Genomic DNA, 27,532 nt, shown 5'->3' on the forward strand with positions numbered 1-27,532 from the left:
TTTTTTTTTTTTTTTTTGTCTTTTTAAAATTTTTTTGAGACAGAGTCTCTCTAAGCCACATACCTTTAATGCCTTTTGTATCTGTACAACTGATTTCATGTTCTTCTTGACAAAATTAACAAGAAAAACTAACTGGTTTTAACAAACAAAGGTATACACTTGTTTAGCAGGTGTATGATCTTAGGTTCAATTCCCAGCACCACAAGACAAAACAAAACACCGCCTCCAACACATACCAGGTGCTCTTCCTCGGCAGTAGGAAAGGACGCTAAAGCAATCAATTACAAAAGAGTTTGCCTCACAGGAGACCTTTCATACTTATTCATTATCAAATATCTAACTGCTAATCTCTTACTCTCATTCTAAATTGAACTGTAATCTGTGAGGATACAAATTTTCAAATTGCAGATTACTTTCTTGCCATATTTAGTGCTTTCATGGGCTACACATCTCACTCTTGTTCGGTGAGTACTGCTTTGTTACGTTACAATTATTAATTAGTTAACGAACACATCTCTGACCTACAAAGGCAGCAGTGGTGTAAGTGCACACGGGGAAGCCCTCTGCCGTTCCCTCCAGGATATGAGAACCCGGTTCTGTTCTCAGACCAAAGAAGAAAACGCTGTAAAGAGTGATCTTTCCACACAGGGTCACACAGAGAACTGGCACAACCGGAAGAACCAGAACTGGAAAATCAAGTGGATGGCAGTAAGAAACAGGTCACATAAAAATGCCAGGGATGGTTCTGGGCTCTAAGCTATAATGAGAGGTAATAAAGGACCATTAAGTTGTTTCCAAATGGGCTGCGGGTGGGGGCTGAAGGATGGCCACAAGCCTGAGCTGACGAGTGAGAGAAGTCAATCAAAGGCCTTTCCCGTTTTCCCGAGGGCCGCCGTGAACTTCCTGGAGGGGGTCACGAAGGATAAGCAAGGTATGGCTGGGATTTCTGCCCCTGCAGACGCAGGTGCAGGAAAGCCTGGCTCTAACGAATCTCGTCAGTGTCTTTAATGCCACCAGACTGACAAATAGAGTGAAATATCTGTCATGATCCCATTTTTACTTCTGCAGTTGACATAATTAACAAATCTATTACGGGTAAGGTCACAAATTATTTTTAATTATTAAACCACGGGCCTCCATATGTTACTGTTTAGACAGCAACACCCACTGCAGAATACAGTGTTCAACACTGTCATGCTCGCACCCTCAAGTCTAGATCCAACTGTGGTCGGCGAGAGCAGATTCCAACCAGGCAGCTAGAGGGGAAGCATCTGCACCTCCCGTTCCAAACGAGAAAGGTCACATGTTAAACCCGGATAATCTCGTTTATTGGTGTTTGAAGGTTATGCACCGAGGGCTGGATTATCAGGGTCCCCCCTTCAGGCCTGGCTCTGACGTCTTTGTTCCTTTGCACACACGTGGCGCTCCCAAAGCTGGGGAACGACCCTGTCCTTGTCACTTCCGGAGGCAGTTTTCCCGATAGTCTGAATACAGCACTCTGTCAAACCGTTGCTGGACCGCTGATTACATTCTCGAAAATGCCACACAACAGAACCGTCCAGGCTGCTTATTCTTTTAAAAGCTGTTTTGCACATTTCCATCCAGCACCGCTCCACGGATGAAACACCTGCAACTTTCCCTATCAGCGTTTAAAAAGGAAAAGCTTTTGAGCTAGCAAGGAATAAAATGAAGAGTTGTACCAGGACTGGCTTGAGGGGGATGATAAGCATGGGAGTGAGTCTATCTCACAGGTTGCATGATCAGTATATACTATTCTATATGCAGACGGAACCAAACCAAGACTGTTTAGGTTGGAAGTCATTCCACAGAACAATGCGTATGCAAACAGCGAAGAGCCTGAAGACCTTACTCACTTTGGTCAGATTTTTTTTCTTTATCATTTTTGGTGTTATGGAGCTCTTGGAAAATTGGGCTCTTAGGGGCTGAGCATTTAGCTCAGTGGCACAGTGCCTGCCTGGCAAGCGCAAGGTCGTGAGTTCAGTTGCCGGTACCGGAAAAAAACAAAAACAAAAACAAACAAAAAAACCAGAAAATTGTGCTCTTGGCCCAGAAAAGTGGACGGTTGCCTATAAACACAAACTTCCACATACTATTGAGAGGTTTCTCAAGCCCTGAGATAGAAGGTTAACAATTTCTCTGCCGTAGGCCATTAAACAAACTCCAGGTTACATAAAAGGTGCTTTTGTGTCTATTCTGTACACTGTATAGCATATCATAGCAGTTCACTCACAGACTTTTTGCTCAAGTATGGTCAAAAGAGCCAGGAGTGGTGGCACACGCCTGTAATCCCAGCACTCGGGAGGCTGAGGTAGGAGGATTGTTGTGAGTTTGAGACCAGCCTGGGCTACAAAGTGAGCTCAAGGCCAGCCTGAACTGCATAGCAAGACCCTATCTCAAAAAGCAAAAAAAAAAAAAAAAAAAAATCAAGTATGGTCCAAAGAATCAGGGCTGGGGATTTAGCTCAGCGGCACAGCACCTGCCTGGCACGCATAAGGTCACGAGTTTGATTCCCGGTACCAGAAAAAAACCAAAACAAAACAAAGCAAAAAAGAATCTTGAAATATATTCTCTCTTGAAATAGATTTCTCCCTTGTATACAGCGGACATTAAGAAGACATTAAGTTGACATTATACTGTTTTCATTGTAAGTTTACTTTTTAGAATACTTGTTTGTTTGCCTGTATTGTAAATACTGATGGTTTAAAATGTCGATGTTCTCTCCCTCCCTCCCTCCTTGCCTTCCTTCCCAGCTTTCTTTCTTGGTGGTGCTAGAGACGGAACCCAGGGCCTTGCACTTTCCAGGCGGGTGCTCTACCACGGAGCCACATCCCCAGCCAGCAATGCATCTCTTAATAAGGATAGAACACAAGTGCTCAGACTACACCCCCAACCCCACTTACTGATCACGAAGTGCCAACACTGCAATAAAACCTGAATACTGAGGTTTTAGTTTAGAAAAAAAAAAAAAAAAACTCCTACGTTGACATCTTTTGCTGGGTATGGTGACACACACCTATAATCCCAGCACTTGGGAGGCTGAGCCAGGAGGATCGACATGAGTGTGAGGCCAGTCTAAACTACATAGTGAGCTTAAGGCCAGCCTGAACTGCGCAGTGAGACCCTGTCTCAGAAACAAACAAACAAAACTTTTGTCTTAAAGCAACGTGTGCGCCGTAGGTTCACCACCACTGCCAGGCAGAATTAATTGATTCTCTTATGATCATCCACACCCATGCAGTCCCTGGGAAGCCTCACCAGTGTATGAAGAACACTGCTAAAAATGATCCTACTGCCAAAATGTACCTAAGTGCTCTCTGTCACTTTATTTGATTAAGTGACAATAATTTAATTTAAGTGACAATAATTTAATGAGGATGTCTGAGCAATGCAAGGGATGACTCGATTAATGGATGCTTGCGTGGAAAGGTAGAGAAGAAATGGATAAATACTGAGCATTTCCTATCTGCCCAGAACTGGGGCTTAGCACTGCGTGCAGTGGCACACTCCTGTGATCCCAGCACTCTGGGAGGCTGAGGCAGGAGGATTTCAAGTTTGACCCCAGCCTGGGCAATTTAGTGACTTAGGAAGTGCTTATGCCTCCTGGCCCCCCCCCCAAAATAAAAGAGGTGGGGATGCAGGTCGTGAAGGCCCTGGGTTCAACCCTCAGTACTGAAGAAGGAGGAGGAAGAGGAAGGGGGACATAAGAAAGACTGCCTCTGCATGTCTTCGAGCCACAGTAAAGCGCAATAAGGCCCTGCCACAGCGCCAGTGCATGAGTTTGGACTGGTGATTACTCCAGGTGCCCACCCGCCCCTCCCTAGACAACAGCGAGCCAAAGCTCTTTCGTCATCCTGGGAGTGGGCAGGAAGTAACTGCCTCCTGAGCCTCTGGAACTTTCTGAAGATGCCAGCTGGGTCCGGCCTAACCTGCACTGTTACTGCTCAGTGCTTTTGACAGTAGTACATACCCAGGACAAGCACAGCTCACTGACTGTACAATAATGTGACCAGCAAATGCATTTTACAAGATGAAATTTCTGGATCCAATCTACTATATTGTGGAGAGACCGTCTCATCGTTTCTCACTCTCAATGACATCCTCTTTATGCAAATCACCAAAAAGTTAAAAAAACAAAAAAAAGCCAGGCTTTTGTGCAGGGAGGCGGCGGAGGGTGAACGCGGACAGACCCATCCACTGGGGTGGGGGAGGGCTTGCCTGTATTTTGCTGATGTCAGGCGTATAAATGTGGCCAGTTTCAAGCGGCTGGTGTCGCATCAGCCAGCTCACAAAATTCCTGAGACTTCAGCCAGCGACCGTGAGCTGGAGCTGGTGCTGGCACCCACCCGGGACGCGTCTCCCCTCATGGCGCGCCTTCGTGTGCTCATCAAAAGGGCCCACAGCAGCCAGGGAGCCAAACTTCCCCTTCCGAGCCCAGAGCTCCGCGGGCAGAGTCCCTGTGGGAGGGCCGCGCCTGCGTCTGTTAACCCCAGGGAAGGAGGTGCCAACCCTTCTGCACCACAGGAAAGCAAAGTGAGAAGAAGGGAAATTCCCCAAGGACCCTCCAAGGACGGCGGGCAGACCCGTTTCCTTCGAACCGTTCGGTGGTCTCTTTTTTGTCCGCAGATCCCAAATGTCTTCTTTCTCATGCTTTTTAGTTCACTGCACTACACGGCTTGGTTTTAAAAAAAAATACTGAATTTTTTTTTTTTTTTTTTTTCTAAAAAGATTCAAGGAGAGATGCCTTGGTTTTATCACCAGCAGAACTTAGCCGCCGGCCAGGGTGGGAGCTGTCACACTCTGCCCGCGGCGAGCAGGCCCAGAAATCCCCTGTGAGTGAACTTCTGCAGCGGGCTCTGCTGATGTTGTGAGATAACCCTGCATCCCATGAGTGGCGGGCCTCGATCTGGGCTCGAGAGATGTAATATTTTGATAAAAAACGGCACTTCCTTTTGAAGCATGTATCTGCGTGTGCTGAGCCGGCGCCTTGGTCTCTCCCAGCCGGCTCCAGCGCCCTCCTACTTGGCGAGCAGAGTTCGCATCCAGAAACCGCAAGTGCTGCTCGTTCTCCTCCCCCTTCAGAAGCATCAAAGTCGTGTGCACTCACACAAGCACAAAATCGCTGCACACCTCAAATGGGATCGGCCGTCGCCATGAAAAGCCATCAAAGGTGGGAGCTAGCTTTCCTAAGGGGGAACGATTATTTTCTCAGCAAACTTTCCAGTTAAAGTTCTTATTTCTTATCCCAACATCTATACCACGCAAAGGGTCACAACAGAGAAAAGTTGGGGCCTTTCAACCAATTATCAAATTCAATTTTTCTCAGGAAGTCAGGGAAACCTAAAATTCTTACAAGACAATGTACTGAAGTAAATACAGTGAGGGATCACTACGGCACAAGTCATGCAACTAACTGAAAAGAAGTCTACTTCAGAATGGGCGTATTTGATATGCAGTTGTAAAGTCAGGAAGTGAAGGGTTTGTGTAGTGAGTGATGTCCTGCCAAAATTCACATGCACCTGGAACCTCGGCATGTGACTTTATTCCGAAACAGGGGCACTGCAGTGGAACTAGTTAAGATGAAGTCCCTCTGGACTGAGGTGGGCTCTGAACCCAATGACCGCGGTCTGTATAAGAGAATAGGACACAGAGACACACAGAGGCAGAGAATGGAGTTCTGCTGCCCCAAGCAAGGAATGCCAAGGGATTGCGGAGAGTCGCAGGGCTGGGAAGGTTTCCCTGGAGCGCTCAGAGCTGGAGCGCGGTCCTTCCCACACTTCGACGTGGGGTTTCTGGCCTCCAGAACTGTTAGAGGCAAAATTTCATTGTTTCAAACTACTCCGTTTGTGGTTGTTATGGAAGCCCTGGGAAACCAACACGGAGAGTAAATGTACAACTCAGGCAGGGTCAGCAGCTGATATGGACGGCCCCAAGGTGCGCCGTGTACTTTCTGCCCTAGAGCCAGCGTAGATGGTGACTGATGGGGACTCCTGCTAGAGCAGGGCCAGTACAGTGACAGATGCCGGGACCCTAAGTCTTTGGACAGGGAAGATGGTGCTATCAGCCAGCACATGTAGAATCACAAACTCCTAATACAGGTGCTTGTGACAGACTTCTGATCTCTAAGCTGGAAGTGGGGAAATAGGAATCTAACCATAGAGGAGGAAGGACTGAGGAAAAGCCCTGGGAGCTCTGTCTTAATTACTCCTCCCTCAGCTCCGGGCCTTTCCCCCAGCTCCTCCGCAGCTCTGACATCCGGGTACACGTCCTACCTCCCGTCTTCACCTTCAGGGGCTTTTATATTACTGGGTTCCTCGGCCTGCAGGCGGGATATAAGCAATTGGGATGTTCCTTCTCATGAGATTTTTTTTCATAATTTTCAAATATTTTATAATTTTCAACATTTTTTTCTTTTTTCCTCACATCCCTTTTTATTCCTGCATGTTGGTTATACCGACCAATGGGTTTCGCTTTGGCAGATTCGTACAAGCGTATGACGTACATGACCATTTCCACTGCCCAGTACCCCTCTGCCCCACCCTCCCCCTAGGCTTCACAACTTGGAGTGTTTCAATGGGTATATGACACCCGTTACCTTCTTCCATCCTCCTCCTCCTCCTTCCCTTCCTCTTGTCTAATAGTAACCTTTCTTTCTTTTTGTGGGGCAGGGGTTTAAACTCAGGGCTTTTGCACTGGGCTACATTCTTAGCTCCTTTTTTATTTTTTGAGATGGGCCTCATTAAGTACTTAAACTGCCCAGGCTGGGCTCAAATTTAGGATCCTCCTGCCTCAGCCTCCCAGAGAGCTGGGTAATAGCCCCGAATTGCCACACCTGGCTCTTACTGTTTTGTCATCTTTTTTGAGATCCCCTATGTTAGGGAGAACAATTGGTATTTGTCTTTCTGAGTCATGAGATGTTTTAATATTGTTTTAGTTTCTGATTTTGACATCGCAGTATCTCACTGACATCTTAGGAGCAAGAGGAGGTCCGGGGAGTGTTTGCATCCGGGAAGTACTCCCCCCACTTGCTGATGCTGAACCAAAGACTTGGGGACTCTCGGGCCGTTTCCCGCTGTGCAAGGACAGACCAAACACAGCAGCAGTTGGACACTAGGAAGAGGAGACCAGGCTGGAAAAAGGAAGTCTGAGCGTCATTCTTTGTGTTTTGCCTTTCCACCATTTCATTGGTGAGTATTTCCAGAAAGACTTGAATATGGGCTCCAAGCCTTTTCAAAAAGTGTAAAAAGGAATGAGGTAAGCCTTGTCTTATACAAACAATTCCAGATAGAATATAATTAGGTGTGTGAACAAGGAGAAATGGGACAGACTCCAAAAACTCAGTTCTAAAACTGCACTGGGGAGGGGGCCTGGGCTGGTGGAAGGAGGCCCATGGAGGAAATAAACGAGTTAGTGCAAGTACCTCCAGTGCATTAGCCTGACCGACTTAAGTTTTCAGAAGCAGAGGAGGAAACAATTAAGTGGTAACACAGCATTTAGTTCACGCCTGGTTTTCTGTCTCTCTAATTTGTGTAGATTACAGTGGCACAGAGCTATGGCAACTACATATGCTTGTGCTAAACAGAGTTGCTAGTGATAGATATCTTTCTTAGTTTTTAAATCATTGGGTTGAGTCTCCACTGATGTCCTTTTGAAACACTAAATGGAAACCATGCCTTTCAAAGATCAAAAGCTTCCTTAACTCATCATACAATAAGTGTATATACTAGGTCAGCAGTGGTCAAATTATGACCTGTAGGTCAAATCCAAACCAACTCTCTGCTTTTGTAAATAAAGTTTTATTGGTACACAGCCAAGCCCATTTGTTTTATGTATCCTCTCTGGTTACTTAACACTACATTGAGAGGCTGGGGATTTAGCTCAGCGGCACAGCTCCCGCCTGGCTAGCGCAAAGTCATGAGTTCAATTCCCGGTACCGGAAAAAAACAAAACAAACAAACAAAAAAAGACTGACAGAGAACAAACACTACATTGGCAGGGCTGAGAATCTGCAATGGAGATTGCACAACTCACATAGCCTAAGATATTTACTATCTGGCTCTTCCCAGAAAAAAAGTTTGCCTACTCCTGCTCTAGGCTCCTATAAATACATTGCAACAAAATCGTATCTGTGGAGTAGGAAACAAGTGAATTCATGCTAAATGTTAATACCTTTACCGTTTTCTCCCAAATATTTTTATTTTTTTCAAACAATTCCAATTAGATGAAGACCCTCCCACACAAGTAGTCTGTCTTTACACAAGAGAAAAAAATAACATGAGTACATTTATTGGGAATTTTAAAAATTTTCCTAACTACCTGCACTGGTAATCCGAACCCCAGTCTCGCTGTTCCCGTCTGCACATGATGGAGCACCTGCTTATACAACAGCTGTATCTTCCGTCAGCAATGCCACTTTCTAGTGATACTGTTTCCCTAACTTACCAAGTATAATTTGAACACATACACACACTAACATATGGATCATATTATTTTTTTTAAAAAGCAGCGTCCTGTAACCACCTTTCTTAAAGGCATGTGACCCAATGGGTTTGGAAGTTAATCATGAAAGAATAGAATAGAATATTTACTTATTTATTTTTACTATTTTCTTTTTTGATACTGGGAATCAAACTCAGGGCCTCGCACTTGCCAGGCAGGTGCTGTACCACTGAACTATATCCCCGGCCCTAGAATAACCTTTCAACACTAAAGTTAGTCTGTTCACTTCTTTCTAAATGACTGTTACGGTGACAGAACTGTTTTCTCCCTTTCCCAAATCGTTTAGAACGATTGACCCCATCTCAGAGCCTCTACCAAGAAATGCATGGCACTTCTGGAACTCTAGCAACTGGGAATAATAATTTCTACACATAGATGTTCCATGAGTCCACCGGCATGGAGCTGGAGGGAAGGCGACGAAAGGCTTGGGTGGTTTAGGTGGCTGCAGTGGTCAAAGCGGACCCAAACTGCATGGACCACAGAGGCGGATTCCCTCTTCCTTCCTCCTCGGCAAAAGCTCCAGAGCACGTCAGATGCACCAAGACCGACCATCTATGGATGGGTTCTCCAAGGGATGCTGGACCTCTGGAGCTTTTGTAATTTTTGTATTAAATTCTTATTGCTGAGTGGAAATTATTTGGCTTCTTGGCTACACTGGGGCATGAATCTTTCTCCCCTGCCACTGACTACCTGAAAACACAAAACTCACAGGCCACTTCTGAACCCAGAGCAAATTCTACCATAAATTACAAAATCCCAGCCCAAGAACTGCACAGGAATCACTAGTTCACACACAAGCTTAGTGGCATTACTGACCGGGACTCAGACGCCCCAATCAGAACAGTGCGAACCAAAGGCACGGCTATCATTTGCCCCACTCTGCGTGTGACGCCATGGATGTCACCTTCGAGAAGCAGCACGAAGCTGACACACCATGTGCCTTTCCTCAGCACAAATGACCACATCCTGTGCCAGGCAGCATTTTTCTGTCTCTGTGGTTAAAAACTGGTACAAATTAATGTATCACTCGGCAGAGCTGGAATGTTAGTTGACGCTGTGATTTGAGTGTCAGAAGTTGTAGACAAATAGCTTCATTTCTCAGTCGTGAACCACCGTCACAGACAAAAGAGAAGATTCTGAGAAGTAACGTTTTCTTCCTCTAAGGCACACACATAACTGACCTAGGATTTTTCATTTAGTCATTCACCCAGCAAATATTTATTGCACACTCATTATGGGCCAAGTACGGTTCTTGGTACTGCAAGTATCTTGCAGTGAAAAGACCTAAATTACTGGCCAGTGAAGAAAGAGTACAGGGAGAGAGGCAATCAAATAAAACTCTCGCATCATCCGTGACAAGTGTCACACTGAGAATTAAAATAGGGTGCCATGTTCAAATAGTGGCTGAGTTGTCAGGGAAACCTTCTATAATGAAATGATATTTAAAATGAGATCTGAGGGACACTCATAAAGCAAAAGTGATTACATTCATTATCATAATTATCACCATAAAAGATGAACAAGGCAAATATAAATACAGTGGTTGAATCACACACATGGGCCTGGGATAAAGCTCAGCAGCCCAGCGCCTGCCTGGGAAGCGCAAGATTGTCAGTTCAATTCCTGGTAGCAAAAAAAAAAAATTCGCACATTCACACACGCACACGTACACACATATGAAAAGCCTGCAAGTATTCCATACGGCTACTAGAACGCTACACCCTTGGGTGGTAGAAGAGAGGTGGGTTTTACTTTTGCTTTCCATTTTGGTAAACTTTCCAAACTGTGGTACAATACAAAAGCATGCTTGGTCTTTGTTTTTGTTGCCCGTTCAGGGCACAGAGCTCCCCAAACTCCTGGGATTTCCTTGGTGAGAGGAGTGTGTCTGGTGCTCGTGATCAGCCCCTTTCAACAGCACCTGGGCTTGGCTGTTGGACAGACTCAGGCCGAGACCCTGGGTGGTCTCAGGTTGGGGCTGGGAAACAGCAAGACCAAGGAGTGAAAGGGCTGGGACTGTGACCCCACCTACTGGGCTCTGGGTAGGGGAGGAGGGGGCTGGAGATTTGTGAGCAGTGAGATTCAGGGCGCTCCCAGGTGGGGACCCATGAGGAGCTGGGAGGGTGGTGTGCATGGAGGACGGAAGAGCCCTGCCCTCCTCCTACACAGCTTGTGTGTCTGATCATTCCTAGTTGTGCCGTTTATAAATCAGTGATAGCAAATAAAGGGGTTTCTTGAGTTCTTTGAGTTATTCTAGCAAATCATCACACTTAACGGAGGCATTGCAGAAACCTCTCAAAGTGTCTGGGTTGTCCAGAGGTGTCGGTCACCTAGGGGCCTGGCTGGTGCTGGGGCTGATGTCTGAAGGGGGGCAGACTTACAGGATGGAGCCCTTAATTTGCCAAGACTGCACCAAGTCCAGGAATTAACATCAGAATTGAGTGGTTGGACTTCAGAAAACTGAAGTGTCTGGAAAATTGGTTGTCAGTGTTGGAAAACAAAACCCGAGCTGGTGTCAGGAGTGGGGTGCACTAGGGCAGCTTTGGCCCACACAAACATGTGGCATGGGAAGAAGAAGGGTGAAAGGGTAGGGGCTGAGGAACCTTTGAGTTCTGGTTGGCCATACAGCCACTCATGGTCTGGAGCGGGCAGCAGCTGTGCTATGATGAGCTACTAAAGGTCAAGGTTATCAGTGGAATTCAGAAATGGACCATTTCCTGGGGAGCTGGTTCACAAAGGTGCCTAAGGAAATATAAACTAATAGGAAAAAGATGAAATATCTGTGGTTTTGACTTTTTTGAGGGTGGGGTACTGGGAATTGAACTCAGGACCTGGCACTTACCAGAAATATCTTTGGTTACTAGCTGTAATAGCTAAAATGAAAGTAAGAGCGCTAGGTCAGACCTTGATGATGGACCATGATCAGATTCCAGTTGGCTGAGCTGTGGAAATTAGACTCAAGGCTGTCCCTAAATTTCTCCCTAAAGGGAACAACAGAGCACACCCATACAATTTTTGGACACCAAGGAGGAGAGGACAAAACCAAGAAACCGCTGAAGCCAGGAAGTACAGCATGAAAAAAATTACACTATTTTGTAAATCAGTGTCATCAACTTCCTGAAGAATCCTTACTAAAAATGGCCTGAAAATAAGTAATCTAGAGGCAGTATCTTTGTTTTTTTATTTTCTTTTTGTGGCAGTGGGGATGGAAACTAAGGATGCACGCTAAGTGTGTGCCCTCCTGCTGAACCAGATTTAGCCTTGTATCTTGGTTTTTGGATTTTTTTTGTTTTGGTTTTGGTTTTTGTTTTGTTTTCTCTGGCACCAGGAATTGAACTCATGACCTCGCGCTTGCCAGGCAGGTGCTATGCCGCTGAGCTAAACCCCTGGCCCCTGCATCTTGGTTTTTAAATTCTGCAGAGTGGAAGAGCATGGTTGGGTTGATACTGGACATAGCTCACTACAGAACAATCACAGATAGTTATGCACTATCCAGGCACATAAGAAGTTATTCCTGATGGGCTGGATAAAGACTGCTATAACTTTGGCCATGGTGACACATGGCTATAATCCCAAAAGTCTAGGAAGCTGAGCTAGGAGGATCACAGTCTCAAGCCCAGCCTGGGCAATTTAGTGACTTAGCAAGACCCCATCTTAAAAATAAAAAAATTTTAAAAGGGATAGGGATGTAGCTCAGTGCAAAGGCCCTGGGTTCAATCTCAGTAGGGGGAAGAAAGCCACAGTACTAGCAGGGAAAAGCCACAATAGGTTCTACTTATCCTCACAAGGGGACTCTCCAACTCTACTCAAAAATGCCAAGTGGAACACCCCAAATGAAGCAGCCAATCCATGTGGCACTGGCTTTCTGATAGTCAGGATATTTGCCCACTGAATATGCCCGTTACCAGGTCATGGTGAATTCCATCACTTAGGTGTTGTCTAAGAAGGTACGTGTTGGCTATGGTACGGTACAGTCAGTGCAGCCGCAGAGAAAATGAGACTTGGAAGAAAGAAGTCTATCATACTCACAGGACCCAGAGAGGGGTCACTAACCTCATCTGCCATGCAAGGTCACTGGTGAAGGTGCTTGGCTTGGTCAGGTGGTACAAAGGAGGATAGGATGAAGCTCAGGCCCGAGCCTTTACTGGGGCCTCCATGGGAAAGTTGAGGCAGGGGAGGGTAAGCGGGTTAGCACAGGCTACTGTGAACAATCCTGCTGGGCTGGGGAGCCCGGGATGGTCTCCACTTCCCAGCACCAGGCCACAGGATGAGTTAGGGCCGAGGAAGTACTGGCTTGGTGTAAGACTGGAGGCACAGAGTTGGGATTGTTGGTTTGTATATGAAGAGCCCCCACCCAACCGAGACCTTTGCTATCTCTAAGAAACGGTCAGCCCTGGGAAAACCAATCTCTCCCAGGGCCTCTAAGTCTCTAAATTCCAGAATACTAGGAATGCAGAAAATACAGTTAATATAACAGCCCTGGGATGCATGGGTACCAACTAGACAAACACAGACAGGAGCAAAGTGAAGTTATCCTGTTTGAAAGACTCTCCCTGGAGAAGGTAAAGACAAATCACACTCGCTGGCTGAATTACCTACTGTTTTCCTGCAGCGATGGAAGAACTGAACCAAACAATGTCTGTTTTTCTACTCAGTAGGTCACGGGCAATGGCCAATACCTAACCGTAGGGTCAGGCAGAGGACAACAGCAACTTCGTTTATCAAGGAGATCCTCACATGGGGCACAGACCCATGGAAGCCACTATGGGAATCTGAGGGGGCATTAAAGTAACAGAATCCCCTTCTGGGTTCAAAAGGTGCCTGGAGCTAATGAGTGGATATCACAGTGACCACGGGGTCTAGGAAAGGAGTGGTGACGATGGGGGATATGGCAGCAATGCAGGAGATGGGCTGGATTTCGATGTACTCGTCTGGCACCTCCTGAGGCACAAACTATCCTACAACAAGAGAGACAGAGACTCACAGGAGACCAGGAAGGTTCCCAGGCAGGAGGGCCTGCACAGGAGTATGATACCAGGAGCTGTAGGGGCTACTAGTGGGTTCTGGCCAGGACAGACTTGACTCTGGTGGAGCTCTGCACATGGAGGAGTATCACAGAAAACCGGACAGCAGAGCACTGCACCAGTGTGTATTGCTAAGTCACATTCACCAAGGAACATTGTTTACAGCCATAATTTCAAATGAGCAAAGAGATCATCTCTTCAGTAACAGTCTGAGAGGGAACTACAGTGGGCATTTGAAACAAGGCAAGATGCAGGCATGAAAGGCTGGCTTACACATTTTCACAAGTGTGTGCTCACACTTATATGAGCTAAGGGAGTGTCCCTGCTCAGCAGATTCCTTTGGTTTTTGATGAATCTAGGGAGACAGGGGTGGTAGAGAATGCTGGTATGACTACGCAGTTCTTCCCAAGGGAGAGAATGCTGTATGATTCCCTCTCTCTCTCTCTCTCTCTCTCTCTCTCTCTCTCTCTCTCTCTGTGCCATACTGGGGGATGAATTCAGGCCCTTCCCTAATATATCCCCAGCCTCCTTTTTATTTTTAGACAGGGTCTACCTATGTCACTAAGTTGCCCACTCCAGGCTTGACCTTATGATCCTCCTGCCTCAGCCTCTCAGAGTCCTGGGATCACAGGTGTGAGCCACCATGCCCAGCTGACAACTCCTTATTTTTCCTCCCACACAGCATCTGAACTTTCTGTTTCCTGCCAGATGCAGTAGTTGCAGGACCAGGATCACAACTACAGGTACCAGAAGCAGGGACGATTTCTAAGCAAGAAGCTGTAACTATGGTTTAAAATCTTTGTATTAGAATTCCCAAAGACCTAACCCCATCTGGCAAAACTGCCCCCTAATTTTCTCCTTGTGTCGCTTTACCCTGCATGTGTGGAAGTGGACAGAGTACTCGGGGCTTGCAAAGCAGGGATTGCTGCACATGATCTAGTCCAGCACAGTAGCCAGGCCTGGTGTTTCTGTCAAAGGTGGAAAAGCTGGAGAGAAATAGTAGCTGAGAGTAAAGGACTGGATACACGGGTATTGTAACAAGTCCTGCCATTCATACTAGTGGATTAAGGAACCCTCCACTTGGCAGCCAAGTCAGACTGGGGGCCTGGAGCGTAAGCCTGGGGTCTACAGCCTTGGGGGACTGAGCCTTCACCCCGTGAGGCCTGCACAACACTGGGCATCAGTACCAAAGTGAACTAAATTGCTGGGCACCCCGTGAGTACCTGGAGAACTGGCGCACTGGCTGCTGGTGTTGGAAAACAGCCCAAACAGACTTTCCATGATGAATATATGTTATTAGTTTTATAATGGAAAAGAGTAAAATGAACACTCGGAAAGTGAAGTTAATAGAACTTGATCACTGAACTGGTGTCTTCACGTCTCTACATTTGCTCACATCTGGCAACAACTACTAAATGCAACTTTTTGTGAATGGGACAAATCAGAAAAGCTTTTCACTGGGCCACGAGTGCAAGCTCTCTGTGGAGGGCTGCCTTCCTCCTAGCCGTATCTCTAACCACTGGGCTTCAGTCTGTACACTGTGGCTCACCTCCTAGGTCTTCATCTTCATTGGCTGGGGCTTCCGCACCGTCCACGTTTTCCATATCAGGAGGTTTGATTAAATTGTAGTCACTCAAAGCTGCCGAACCTTCTGAAAGGCAAAAAGAACTCAGTCGAAGGATTTTTATAAACACATTAAGCACACTTTTATTTATTTATTTATTTTTGCAAACTAAATTCCTTATATTTATTTATGTCTTTTTTTTTTTTTTTTTTTGGTACCTGGAATTGAACTCAGGACCTTATGCTTACCAGGCAGGTGCTTGTGCTGCTGAGCTACAACCCCAGCCCAAGTCTGGCTTCAAATAATCCCTTAGTGATGATCACTTTGCCCTTCACATACACCCAAAGAGATATATGTGAAAACTCTTGACAGTTAGAAACACGCCCAAGGTTCCCGCATCCCTCCCTTATACCCAGCTTTCTTGAACAGTTCTTTGACCTGAGTTAAACTGTACTCACATCCCTTGTGGATAGCATCGCTTTCTCCATTGGCATAGCTCATGATATGCAGCAGGCTGCCGCTGCTACTTAGTATCTAAGAAGTATGAACATATAACAAGAAAATACTGAGCTGGAAAACATTGGACACCCCAATTTGCGAAAGATGCTTTCCTAAGAGAAAGCCTGTGAGCATCTATATTCCAGATCCTATTCTCCCTTCCTGCTCACATTATAAATGTGGCTGTGGAAAACATACCCCAAGGTCCTTGCTTCCTTTGAACACTGTAAGTGCTGGTGAGGTCGTAGATAGGAGTAAGTCATCCTACCTCTGCGCAAGAGGCTTACACTTTGTAGACACAGAGAAGGGAAGCCCTCAACCACGATGCAAGAAAGGCTCGGGGTGGAAGGAGAGAGGTGTTATGGGCGCTCATAAAGGAAAGGGAGGAGAACACGAAGGCTGCTTATGAAATGGCAAGCTTGTTAAAAATCAGGTTTAAGGGAAGCATAATTTTGTACAATAAACATTGTTAATGTTACAAGTAGGAGAAAAGGAACAGTATAACTGGAATTATTTTTATACATAAGCATAACAGAAAGGCGATGACAGAAGAAACGAACTGAGAGGTTACTTTCTATCAACCCCCTTCCTAATACCCAATAAAATACTTACTGAATACCTATGAAGTCGCAATTAGTCAAAGACACAGAATCACAAGCTGGGGGAGCAGCTCAGTGGTAGAGCACTTGCCTAGTATGCTCAAGGCCCTGATTCAATCCCCAGTACAGGAAGAAAAATAAAAAACCACACCAAGTCCTATGGTATTTAAACTGGGCTGAAGTGAGAGGTGAGGGGTGACTCTGAACCTGGCAGTGGCCCAATAACAACACATGGAGCAGAACTCTCCTGGAATGCGGGATGAAATGGAAAAACATTTCATAAAATCCATAACCAAGAGGCCACAAAAATGCAGTCACTGTAGACTCCTTTTTGACTTACAAATACTGAAAGATTCTAACTTCTGCATATTATAATGTACCACCTACAAACTCTAAAGTAGGGTTCTGAACGTGGTTGTCTATGGCCATCCCACCCTGAACACAATCTTGTGTGAACAGCAGTTCACTTTTCTCAACCCTGAGATGACAAAAATTCAGAGTACACCTGAATAATTAATATGAGGTTTGGGGTCAGGTAAATATGAGATTACAGCTCACAGTAACACAAAAAGGCACTTAAGGATTATATTTTATAATACAATGTAAGTTTCAAAGTGAATTAGCCTGTAATCCCAGCACTCGGAAGGCTGAGGCAGGAGGATCATTGTGAATTCGAGGTCAGCCTGGGCCACAAAGTGAGCTCAAGGCCAGCCTGAACTTCATAGCGAGACCTTGTCTCAAAAAATAAATAAATAAATAAATAAAATAAACTAGTGCATGGGCCCAGGAGACAAGAACGGTTTTTACAGTTTTCATTTTATATTTAAAAACTACAAGTGAACCAAGACCCAATGTGGCCTCCAAATTCTAAAATATTCCTGATGTGGCCCTTTACAAAAATATTTCCCAACCGTTGTTCTTGAATGAAGCACAGACCATTCAGATCTAAGCTACTATATTACTGAATATCAAGACCAATTAATTGAAGAATTAAAAAAAAAGATAAAAAGAAGCAATGATCAACATTAAGTAGAGTGTAGTTTGGCCCTATGATGCCAAAGACTATATATATGATCTAAATGGATGAGTTATTTTCTTTTGTCAGCAAAAACCAAGCATATATTTTAAGGACATAGCATTTGTACTGCAACCAGCATGAACACACGCCTCTTTCTTTGGCACTTCCAGTCGAGGTAGTTTCCAGAGAGGGAAGGCCTGGCATTACCTGTGGACATGGGCTGCTCCTCAGAGCTCTTCAGCTCCGCGTTTGGTTGGATATCTGAAAAGAAAGGATGTGGTTACAATATTAGCTCCTTAGGGGACATTTCCAGATTTAAGCTTTCCAAATAAGGGTACCATCTTGGCAAACTGCACGGCAAAATTTCTCCTTTAGAGCAGGACCCCACTTCCTCTGTGCTGTCCCCAAAAAGCACCTGAAGGAGAGTGAGAAGAATCAGTGATGCGGAACTGTCTGCCAGAGATCTACTTCCACCACCAGCAAGGAGCAAGGTGTGGGTCCCGAAAGAACTTCAGATAGTCTTTATTCTCCTCCCCCAACATATACAAATATTTTTTTTTGAGACAGGGTCTTGCTATGTGCCCAGGGTGGCTGAGCCCCGGGAGTAGCTGGTGTTACAGGTATGTGCCACCACGCCCAGCTTCCCTTCCAAGTATTTTATTATGAACACTTTCAAACACACAGAAAGAAAAGTTAAAAGAAGTGTACAGAGAACACTCCTTACCTCCACTAGATTCTCTAATGACATTATACTACATATTTCTGTTCTTTCTTTTTTATTTTAAAGAGACTGGTAAAAAAGAGAACAATAGGAGCATACCAACATCACAAACATAAACAAAACAAAGCAAGAACTTTAAAAGTGATACAGGGTTTCAAAACAAAATGATAGGAATTAACAGTGGTTGTTGTATTACATATTATTATCTTCAACTACGCTGCTCAGATTACCAGATGTAAGAATGGAAGATTCATAAATAAATAAATAAGATAAAAAAGAATGGAAGATTGCTCAAACCATTAAAGGAATAAAAAAGTAATTATTAGATAAAACCTTAGAGATAATACAGAGTTTCTCTAGACAAGATGGTAGGAACTCACCAGTGGTTGTTCCATTGCATATTGTTGTCTTCAAATCAGGTGCTCAGATTACCAGATACAAGCGTGCAAAATTGGTCAGAATACATCTTAAGCATTAACTGTTCCTTTCAAGATACCATCAGACATCAGCAGTACAACTATCCCAGCTATTCATATATATATGTGAATATATATATTGCCTTCCTTCTTTCTTTTTTCTTCTTTCCCTCATCCCAGTCGTTCCTTCCTTTGAGGAGTTTCTTTCCCTTTCATGTCATCTATTGTACGTTTTGAGTTACATGTTTCAGTTCTATCACAACTTTCCATCTATCCCTTACTCCATCCGTCCACTGGGCCATCCATCTTGTCAGTGCATGTCAGAAGGTGCAGACCCTTGAGCTCCCCTCCTAAGACTTTAGCAAGAATAGTAATTAGAATTCCATGTTTTGCAAGATTTCAGAGTAAAGTATGCAGTGAAATGCACAGATAGTGTATAATTAAATGACTTTTTAAAAGAGTCTATTCCCCTTAAAGAAAAAAAGTCTACCTTACTGGGCATGGTGGCATATACCTGTAATCCCAGCACTCAGGAGGCTGAAGTAGGAGGGTTGCTGTCAGTTCAGGGAAAGCCTGGGATACACAGTGAGTTCAAGGCCAGCTTGAACTACATAGTGAGACCCTATCTCAGAAAATAAATAAAATAAAATAAAAGTGCCTACCCTAATAATGCAAATCCCTGTTAAGATACAGAACATTACCCCAGAAAAGTTCCTTTGTATCCCTTCCTAGCCAATATCTTTTTCTATCATGGATTAGTTTAGGCCATTCTAGAACTTTAAAAAAGGAGACCACACAGACATATGTTACAGTTTCTTTTACCTGAACCTTCTTTCACTCAACATAATGTTTTTGAGACACAGCCATTCAGTGGCATTTATCAGGGATTCTTTCTTTTTTATTATTAAATAGTATTCCACCACATAAATATACCAGTACTTACCCATTCTTCTGCAGGGGGTTATCTAGCTGTTTCCAGTCTGGTATATTATGAATAAAGCTACTATGATATTTCTTTTCAAATAAAAAAACTGTTAAATTTTAGACAAATCTTAGATTTACAGACAAATTGTGAAGACAGGGGAGAAAGTTCCTAAACGGTCTATACTCAATATTGAGTCTATAATCAATTGCCTCTTCATCAACATCTTACGGTGAATATGGTACATTTTTTACAATTTATGAACAGATACTGACACATTGTAATGTCCCAGTATTCAGACGGCCTCAGTTTTCAGCCAACGTCCTTGCCTGTCCCTGGCTGTCATTAGTCAGTGTGTGTCTTCAGGCTCCGCTCGGCTGTGGTAACCTCTCAGACTTTATCTTGACGAACTTTGCAGTTTTGAGGAATACCGGTCAGGTATTTTGTAGACTGTCCCTCCACAGGGATTTGCTTTTCTCACAGTTGGGCTGGGGTGTGGTCATCCTTGTAAAAGTCTCTCTGTGACTATACATATTTGTATCTCTTGAACAAATACTTGGATGTGGAATTACTGGGTCATAGAGCAGGCATGTTTAGTTTTAATGGAAACTGCCAGAACATGTCCAAAATGGCAGGCCTGCCAGGCATGGTGGTCCATGCCCATCATCCCAGCACTAGGGAGGCTGAGGCAGGAGGATCACTGCGAGTGTGAGGCCATCCTGGGCTACATAGTGAACTCAAGGCCAGCCTGCATTACACAGCAAGACCTTGTCTCAAAAAAAGAAAAACAAACAAAAACAGATGCAGAGCCATCAGCAACATTCTTTCATCAGGCCCACATCTTCATCAAAATTGGATATTATTAAAATTTTAAATTTGAGCCATTCTTGCTCTCATTTGAATTTACATTTATCTGAAGAATGAATAATACTACATATGACCAATACCAACATCCCCCCCCACACTTTTGTGGTACTGGGGATGGAACTGGGCATATGCCGCCATGCCCAGTTCTGGGGTTGTACACTTTTGTGGTACTGGGGATGCTCTACCACTGAGCTACATCTCCCGCCTTTTTATTCAAGATACAGTTGCACTAAATTGCCCACTGTGGACTCACACTTGTGACCCTCCTGCCCTAGTAGCTGGGATTACAGGTGTGGACCACTGAGCCTAACTAATAGTCCTTTGTCAGATATACATCTAGGTAGTACTTTCTCCTAGTTTGCGGTTTGCTTATTAATTTTCTTAATGGTGTTTTTTTTTTGGTCACTTTTTTTTTTCTGTTGCCGGGAAGCGACCTTGCGCTTGCCAGGCAGGCGCTGTGCCGCTGAGCTAAATCCCCAGCCTCTTTGGTCACTTTTTTTGAGATGGTCTCACTGTGTAGTTCAGGCTGGGCTTGAGTTCACTACCTAGTCTAGGATGGCCTCGAACTTGCAGTGATCCTCCTGCCTCAGCCTCCCGAGTGCTGGGATTACAGGCATGCTCCACCGCGCCTGGCAATGGTGTCTCCTGATACTCAAAAAATTTAAATTTTGAAGTCTAATATATCCATTTTAAAATGATTTTGTTTTCCCCTTCTTATTTAAGAAAACTTGGTCATCTCCAAGTTGTAAAGACAATCTCCTGTTTTCTTCTACAAGCTCCATAGTTTTCAGCTTTTCTGTTTTGGTCCCTGATCCGCACTGAGCAAAGCAGAAGCTGAGGTTTTTTAGTTTCCACATGGACAGTCAGTTGTCCCAAGGCCATTTGTTGAGACTTTCCTCCATTGAATTGCTTTCCTCCCTTTGTCAAAAATTAAACGAAGAGTATGGTTTGACTTTTGGCCTTTATTTTATTTTATTTATTTTTTGGTACTGGGAACGGAACTCACGAGCTCACGCTTGCCGGGCAAGCGCTGCACTGCTGAGCTATGCCTCTGGCCCTTGGCCTTCACTCTGATCCAGTGATTTACTACCACTCTACCTGCACCATGGTGTCTCTGTGTTTTCTAGCAAGCCTGGAAGTCAGCTAGTATAAATCCTACCATTTTGCTCTTCTTCTGAATACTACTTTGGCTACCTTAGCTCCTTTTCATTACCATATAAACTTTAGAATAAACTATTTATTTTTCAAAGCCTTGGAAGGACTGTGATGGGAACTGCATTCTGTCTGCAGATCAGTTTGTGTCTTGATGATACCGAGTCTTTCAGCCATGGATCTGCCCCTCCCCCTCCACTTACAGGGTCCAGGTCACCTTTAACTTTACCCAGCAGTGTTTTATAACTTTTGTGTGGAGATTCAGCATGGCTTTTATTAATTTATTCCTAAATGTTATATGCCTTATGATGCTATTATAAATGAAACTGATCTCTTCCTTTCTAACTGTTTAAAGCTAGCATACAAACATAGCACTGGTTTTTGAGCAATAACCTTATGCTGGGATCTTACTAAATTAACTTAGTTTTCCTAATCTAAATAGTCCATAGGATTTTCAAGATAAAGCATGATGGTAGCTGAAAACTGAGAGTTTTACATCTTCCTTTCTGACCTTTATCCTTTAACGTCTTCTCTTGTTATTGCACCACCTGGCACTGCTAGTACAAACGACAGACGGGATGGCCGTGCACATCCTGCCCCATTCCCGGTCTCAGGAAGACAATACTCAGTATTTCACCGGGAATCATTATTTTAACTGTAGGCTTTCCAGGGCCTAAGAAGGTCCCTTGTATTTCTAATTTGCTGAGAGGTAGGGTTTTTTTTTTTTTTAGTCATGAATAAATGTAGAAATTTGTCAAATACTTTTTCTGCACCTGTTGCAAGATCTTCTCTGGCTGACTCATGTTTAGCTAGTTGTCTAGCTGCTATTCAAAGTGTGCTTCTCCCACACCTGTTTTGTCAGTTTGGGTGATTATATTATTCCACTCCTGAGACAAACCCTACACTGCTAACATCAACCCTTGCTTGTTCATGAGGTAGTTTCTATTTTACGTATTGCTGGATCCAGTTGCTAAGATTTATGAAAGAGCTTTGCGTCTATATTCCTGAATGATTTCGGCCTGTGATTTTCTTTAACATCTTTGTTACGTTTAGATATTAGAGTTTGGTAGCATTCCCTCCTCCTTTATTTTCTGGAATTGTGTAAGATTAATTTTATTTCCTCTTAAATGTTTGGTAAAATTCAACTGTGACATTATTTGGGCCTTTGGGTTTTTTTAAAAACAATAATTTCAATTTCTTTAATAGGTATAGGACAGTTCAGATTTTTAATACTATTTTACCTTAGATTCAGCAAGTTTCATTTTTAAAGAATTTGTCTATTTTCAAAGAATTTGTCTATTTTTAAAGAGTTTGTCTATTTTTAAAGAATTCGTCTATTTTAAATTGTCAAGTTTATAATTTAAGGTTGTAAGCCAGGCGTGCTGGCGCACACCTGTCATCCCAGCACTCAGGAGGCTAAAGGGGGAGGATCACTGCGAGTTTGAGGCCAGCCTGGGCTACAAAGTGAGTTCAAGGCCAGCCTGAACTGCATAGCGAGACTCTGTCTCAAAAAGACACACAAAAAAATGTACAAGGTTGCAACATTTCATTGTTAGCCTTTTAGTAACTGTAGGTTTGTATTATATTTTCATTTTTGATATTTGTAATCTGTATATTCTCTTTTTCTTTGATAGTATAGAGGTTTTATTGGAACATATTTTATCAGAACACCTTTTTATTGATTTTTCTCATCTTTATTTTCTTGTTTCTACGCTGCAATTAATTCACTATTTCCCCCTAGTCTCTTAAATTGAAGCTTTACTGATTTTATCCCTGCCCTCTTGCTTATTATAAGCTTTTAAAGCAGTACATTTTTTTCTCAGCACTACTTTTGCTGCATCTCAGAATTGATATATTTTCACATTATTCAGGTCTAACTTTCCATGACTTCTTTGATTTATTGATTATACATAAATGTTTAATTCACAGATATTTGGGGAAAGTGAATTCTTTTCTTTTATTGATTTCTAATTTCATTCCACTATAATCAGATAACACAGTCTGTGTGATTTCAGTCCTTTTAAATTTATTAAGATCTATTTTCTGGTAAATATGCCATACATAAGTAAAAAAATATGTATACCCTGCAGTTACTAGAAATACTGCTTTTTCAATAAATTTGTTTTGTTTTGTTTTTGTTTTTTGTTTTCAGTACTGGAAATTGAACCCAGGGACTTCATGTTGAGCTATATCCCACCTTTTTATTTTGAGACAGGGCCTCACTAAGTCACAAGTTGTCCAAACTGGGTTCAAACTTTAGATCTTCCTGCTTCAGCCTCCGAGAGTGCTACAATTTCAGCTGCTCACTAGCATGCCCAGCTGAGGATACTGTTTGATAAATGTCAATGAGATCAAGGTGACTGACAATGTTATTCAGACCTTCTATGGTTTACTAATGTTTAGCTAGTTGTCTAGTCACTGACAGAAGACTGCTAATATTTCCAAATGGGAATATTAATTTGTGTATTAATCCCTGCTCTAGCGGCTATAATACACATCTTTAGTTTTCCACAGTCGGCTTTACGTTAAAATTATACTACTTTGACCAGGCATAGTGGTGCACGCCTGTCACCCCAGCATCCAGGAAGCTGGGGCAGGAGGATCACAGCAAGTTCGAGGCCAGCCTGAGCTACATAGTGAGTTCAAGGCCAGCCTCAACTACATAGAAGACCCTGTCTCAACAACAACAACACAAAATTATACTACTTTGGATAAAATGCAGGCAGCTTGCAATTATTTAATCTTATTTCCCACTTTCCAGCCTTTATGCTACAGTTGTCCTTTGTGACGCAATAAACCCCACAATACAGAACACTATTAATTTATTTTTTGAGACAGAGTTTCATTATGTAGTTCAGGTTGGCTTTGGACTCACTTTGTAGTCCAGGCTAGCCTCGAAGTCACAGTGATCCTCCTGCCTCAGCCTCCTGAGTGCTGGGATGACAGGCTTGTGCCACCATGCACGGCTACATTATTAATTGTTGCTTCACACGATTGTATTGTATTTTAAAGAAGAAGAAAAAGATTAATACTTTCTGTTTAGCCACATATTTAACGCTTCTCCTACTTTTCACTTCTCCAAGGCGATGTGAGTTCCACCGGACACCGTTTTCTTTCAGGTTAGAACCTTCTTTAGCAAATATGGAAGGAACCACGCTCTTAGTTTTCATTTATCTGGTATTGTGTTTATTTTGCTTTTGGTTCTGTAGGATACTTTCACGAGATACAGAACTCTGGGCTGACAGTTTTGCCCTCCTGCTCTTTAAAGATGGCACTGCATTGAATTCTGTCATCTGCTGTTTCTGATGAGAGGTCGGTGGCGTCTTGTATCGTTGCTTTTTCATTTATACTGTTTTTCTTCCCTGAGTATGTTGAAGGTTATCTCTTTACTTTTGGCTTTCAGGAGTTTGACTATGATTTGGCTAAATGTAATTTTATTTGCATTTATTCCATTGGTTTTCCTGAACTTACTCAATCTATAAAAACAGGTTTTTCACAAAATAAGAAATTCTCAGCAATATTTCTTCAAGTCCTTTCTTTGCTCATCCTCACGCTCCTTTCCCTGTATAACTTCAGTTGCATGTATATTAGACCTCTTCATATTTTCCCATACTTCCTTGAGACTTTTTCCCTCAGTGTTTTTTTTCTATTAATCCGATTAAATAGTGAGTTATTGAGATTGAATAACAGAATATTGTTATAACTTAGTTTTTCTTTCATCTTAATTTGTTGTTAAGCCTATCCAATGAATTTTTTATTTCAAGTATTATAATTTTTAGTTCTAGAATTTCCATTGTATTTTCTTTCTTTCTTTCTTTCTTTTTTTTTGACAGGGTCTCACTATGCAGTTTAGGCTGGCCTTCAACTTGCAGTAGTCCTTCTCCCTCAGCCTCCAAGGTGCTGGGATTACAGTCTTGCACCACCATGCCCGGCCTCCATTTTGTCTCTCTAATATAGTTTCTCCACTGAGACTTCCTATTTGTTGATTCATTATCAGCATATTTTCATTTATATCTTTTATTTTGTGGTGCTGGGGGTTGAACCCAGGGCCTTGTGCACACAAGGCAAGAGCTCTACCACTGAGCTAATCTCTAGTCCTTTTCCTTTATGTCTCTGAGTACAATGACAGCTGTTTAAGACTCATATCTTCTACTTCCACCACTTGTGTTATCTTGGGGTCAGTCACCACAGATTCATCTTGAGGAAGGATCACTTTTTCCTGCTTCTTCATATTAAATGATTATTTTGGATTATACCTTGGGTTATGAATGATACCCGACAGAAATTCCAAATGGTTACACTCCTCTGAAGCATAGAGGAGTGAGGGGCTCCTCACAAGGTAGAGCTCTCGGAGTCCCACGGAAACTGGGGAGAGCTACTCACTTTTGCAGAAGCGTAAGTTTCTGCCAGTTATTTTTGGTCTCAGATGGGATATGTAGAGTATAACCACACATGTATGAACCTCAAGGGTCATCCGGAGAATTTATTCAAAGCGTCTTCTCTGGCTTTCTCTATGCCAGGAGTCACCTTCCCCAAATTACTTCCTTCCTTCATGCTATAGTTAGTTGCTATTTCTCTCTCTCTTTTTTTTCCAGTACCTGGATTGAACCCAGGGCCTCACACATGCTAGACAAGTGCTCTACCACTGAGCTACAATCTCAGCATTTTAATTTTGTTTCTTTAAGAGACAGGGTGTTGCTGAGTTGCCCAGGTTGGCCTTGAACTTGCAATCCTCCTGCCTAAATTTCTGGAGTAGCTGGGATTATCAGCATGTGCCAACAAACCCAGCCTCCTATGGTTTTTAACCCAGTAAGACTAGATTTTTCTACGCAAGTTTTAGTCACACTGAGGCTAAAACAGGGCCTGTCCTTGAGCAAACCCCCACCACACCAGCTGTGTGGGATCATTTTTCTAATGCCTTCAGGTGATAGATTTTTTTTTCTTATACACATATATGACAAAAGCCCAGAATTTACAATTGTTATCTGCGGACAGCCTGGTTCAACAGAAGATACTCCCCTCTATAACTAGAAATTTAAGATGTCTTTGGCTTTTTAAAATATTTTCATGGTGAATTTTTACTTAAAATTCTTCTGGAGAGTACTTATTTCAAGAAACATATACTGTATTTAGGCTATGTTCCAATTTTTGGTTTGAAAAATACAGTCAATATACCTATATTCTCTTAATTTTAGAATGTATCAGCCACTGGAGGAGAGCAACACAAACGTAACAGCAGGGGAGACGCACATGTAAGAGAGAAAGGAAGCAGCAGCGTGGCCTGGAGTGTTAAGCCCAAGCGGGGAACAGGGCTGCCCACACGAGGAGCCGGTCTGGCCCAGGGGGTGACGCTGATGACCAGAAGAGGGGTGGGCGTCTGCATGAGGCGAACAGGTCTGCGTGGAAGGACATACGGACACAGCGGGCGTGGGAAGCAGGAAGAGCCAGGGGAGAGGAGGGCACCGGGCAGAGGCGCCCGGTTCGGAGAACGGCAGTCTTCGGGGAAGGAAAGCTGTTCAAGCTTCGCGACAGCCTCCCTCAGGGTGGGTCTGAGTACAGCGGGGAGTCTGTGCAGGGGTGGCCGGTGTGGGACCGCAGCCTGGGACCGAGGCGAGCGGGGTGCCCAGCTCTGGGCCGCAAGGGCTGGAGGAGTGAGGGAAGTTCCTTGCCCAGGAGTGACTGGGTGGAGTGGCAGGACTTGAGCGGGGTGAAGGGGCATCTACATCCTACAGTCCGTCCTGCCTGTGGGTGTCAGAGCCCAAGCAGTCGAGAAGAACATCCACCCAGCGCGGTGAGCACAGTGTGAGACGCCAGGCCCAAATGAGACTCGAAGACTGTCAGTGTGCCGAGGAGGACATGGCTGTGGCAGTGGTCGGCTTTATGCAGGAGACTGATCACATTTCTAACTATAATAAAGTGAGAGCCAGGTTTTCCTCTGCCAGGGGAAGGAGTTCCAGACGTGGAAGCCTGAAGTACTGTCGTGGACTCGGACGTACTGGCATGAACCCCTGGCTCCTGCTATATACGAGCCATAAAATGCAGATGCAAATATATGTACATGAATATTCATGAGCACAGTCCCTAGCCCATTGCACTGAAGACATAGGCAAGCAGCGGTACCACTTCCAGCACCCAGGGACTAACTTCTCCATACCATTCTCCGCTTAAAAGACACAGGCTCCTTGGAGACATGGTTGATTCTGGGGTTGAGGCAGAGGAGGTACAAGATGAGACTGG

At 43.8% G+C, this 27,532-nt stretch overlaps 1 protein-coding gene across 2 annotated transcripts in view; it reads right to left on the reverse strand.

The window, feature by feature from the left end:
* Window positions 1–27,532, reverse strand: part of Ikzf3 (IKAROS family zinc finger 3 (Aiolos)) — an 87,440-nt gene that overhangs the window by 35,772 nt on the left and 24,136 nt on the right. Inside the window, exons 2-3 of one of the 2 annotated variants that reach the window (XM_013519415.1) lie at window positions 17,425–17,478; window positions 15,088–15,189 (exon numbers count right to left, since the gene is read on the reverse strand). In XM_013519415.1, the coding sequence (XP_013374869.1) occupies window positions 15,088–15,189; window positions 17,425–17,434 (112 nt within the window). In that variant the 5' untranslated portion in view covers window positions 17,435–17,478. Of the gene's footprint in view, window positions 1–15,087; window positions 15,190–17,424; window positions 17,774–27,532 lie in introns of those variants that run through there. The other variant, XM_013519416.1, reaches the window with a different exon arrangement.

The sequence above is a fragment of the Chinchilla lanigera genome, unplaced genomic scaffold (assembly GCF_000276665.1).
Source record: "Chinchilla lanigera isolate Chin_1 unplaced genomic scaffold, ChiLan1.0 scaffold00050, whole genome shotgun sequence".
Lineage (NCBI taxonomy): Eukaryota > Metazoa > Chordata > Mammalia > Rodentia > Chinchillidae > Chinchilla > Chinchilla lanigera.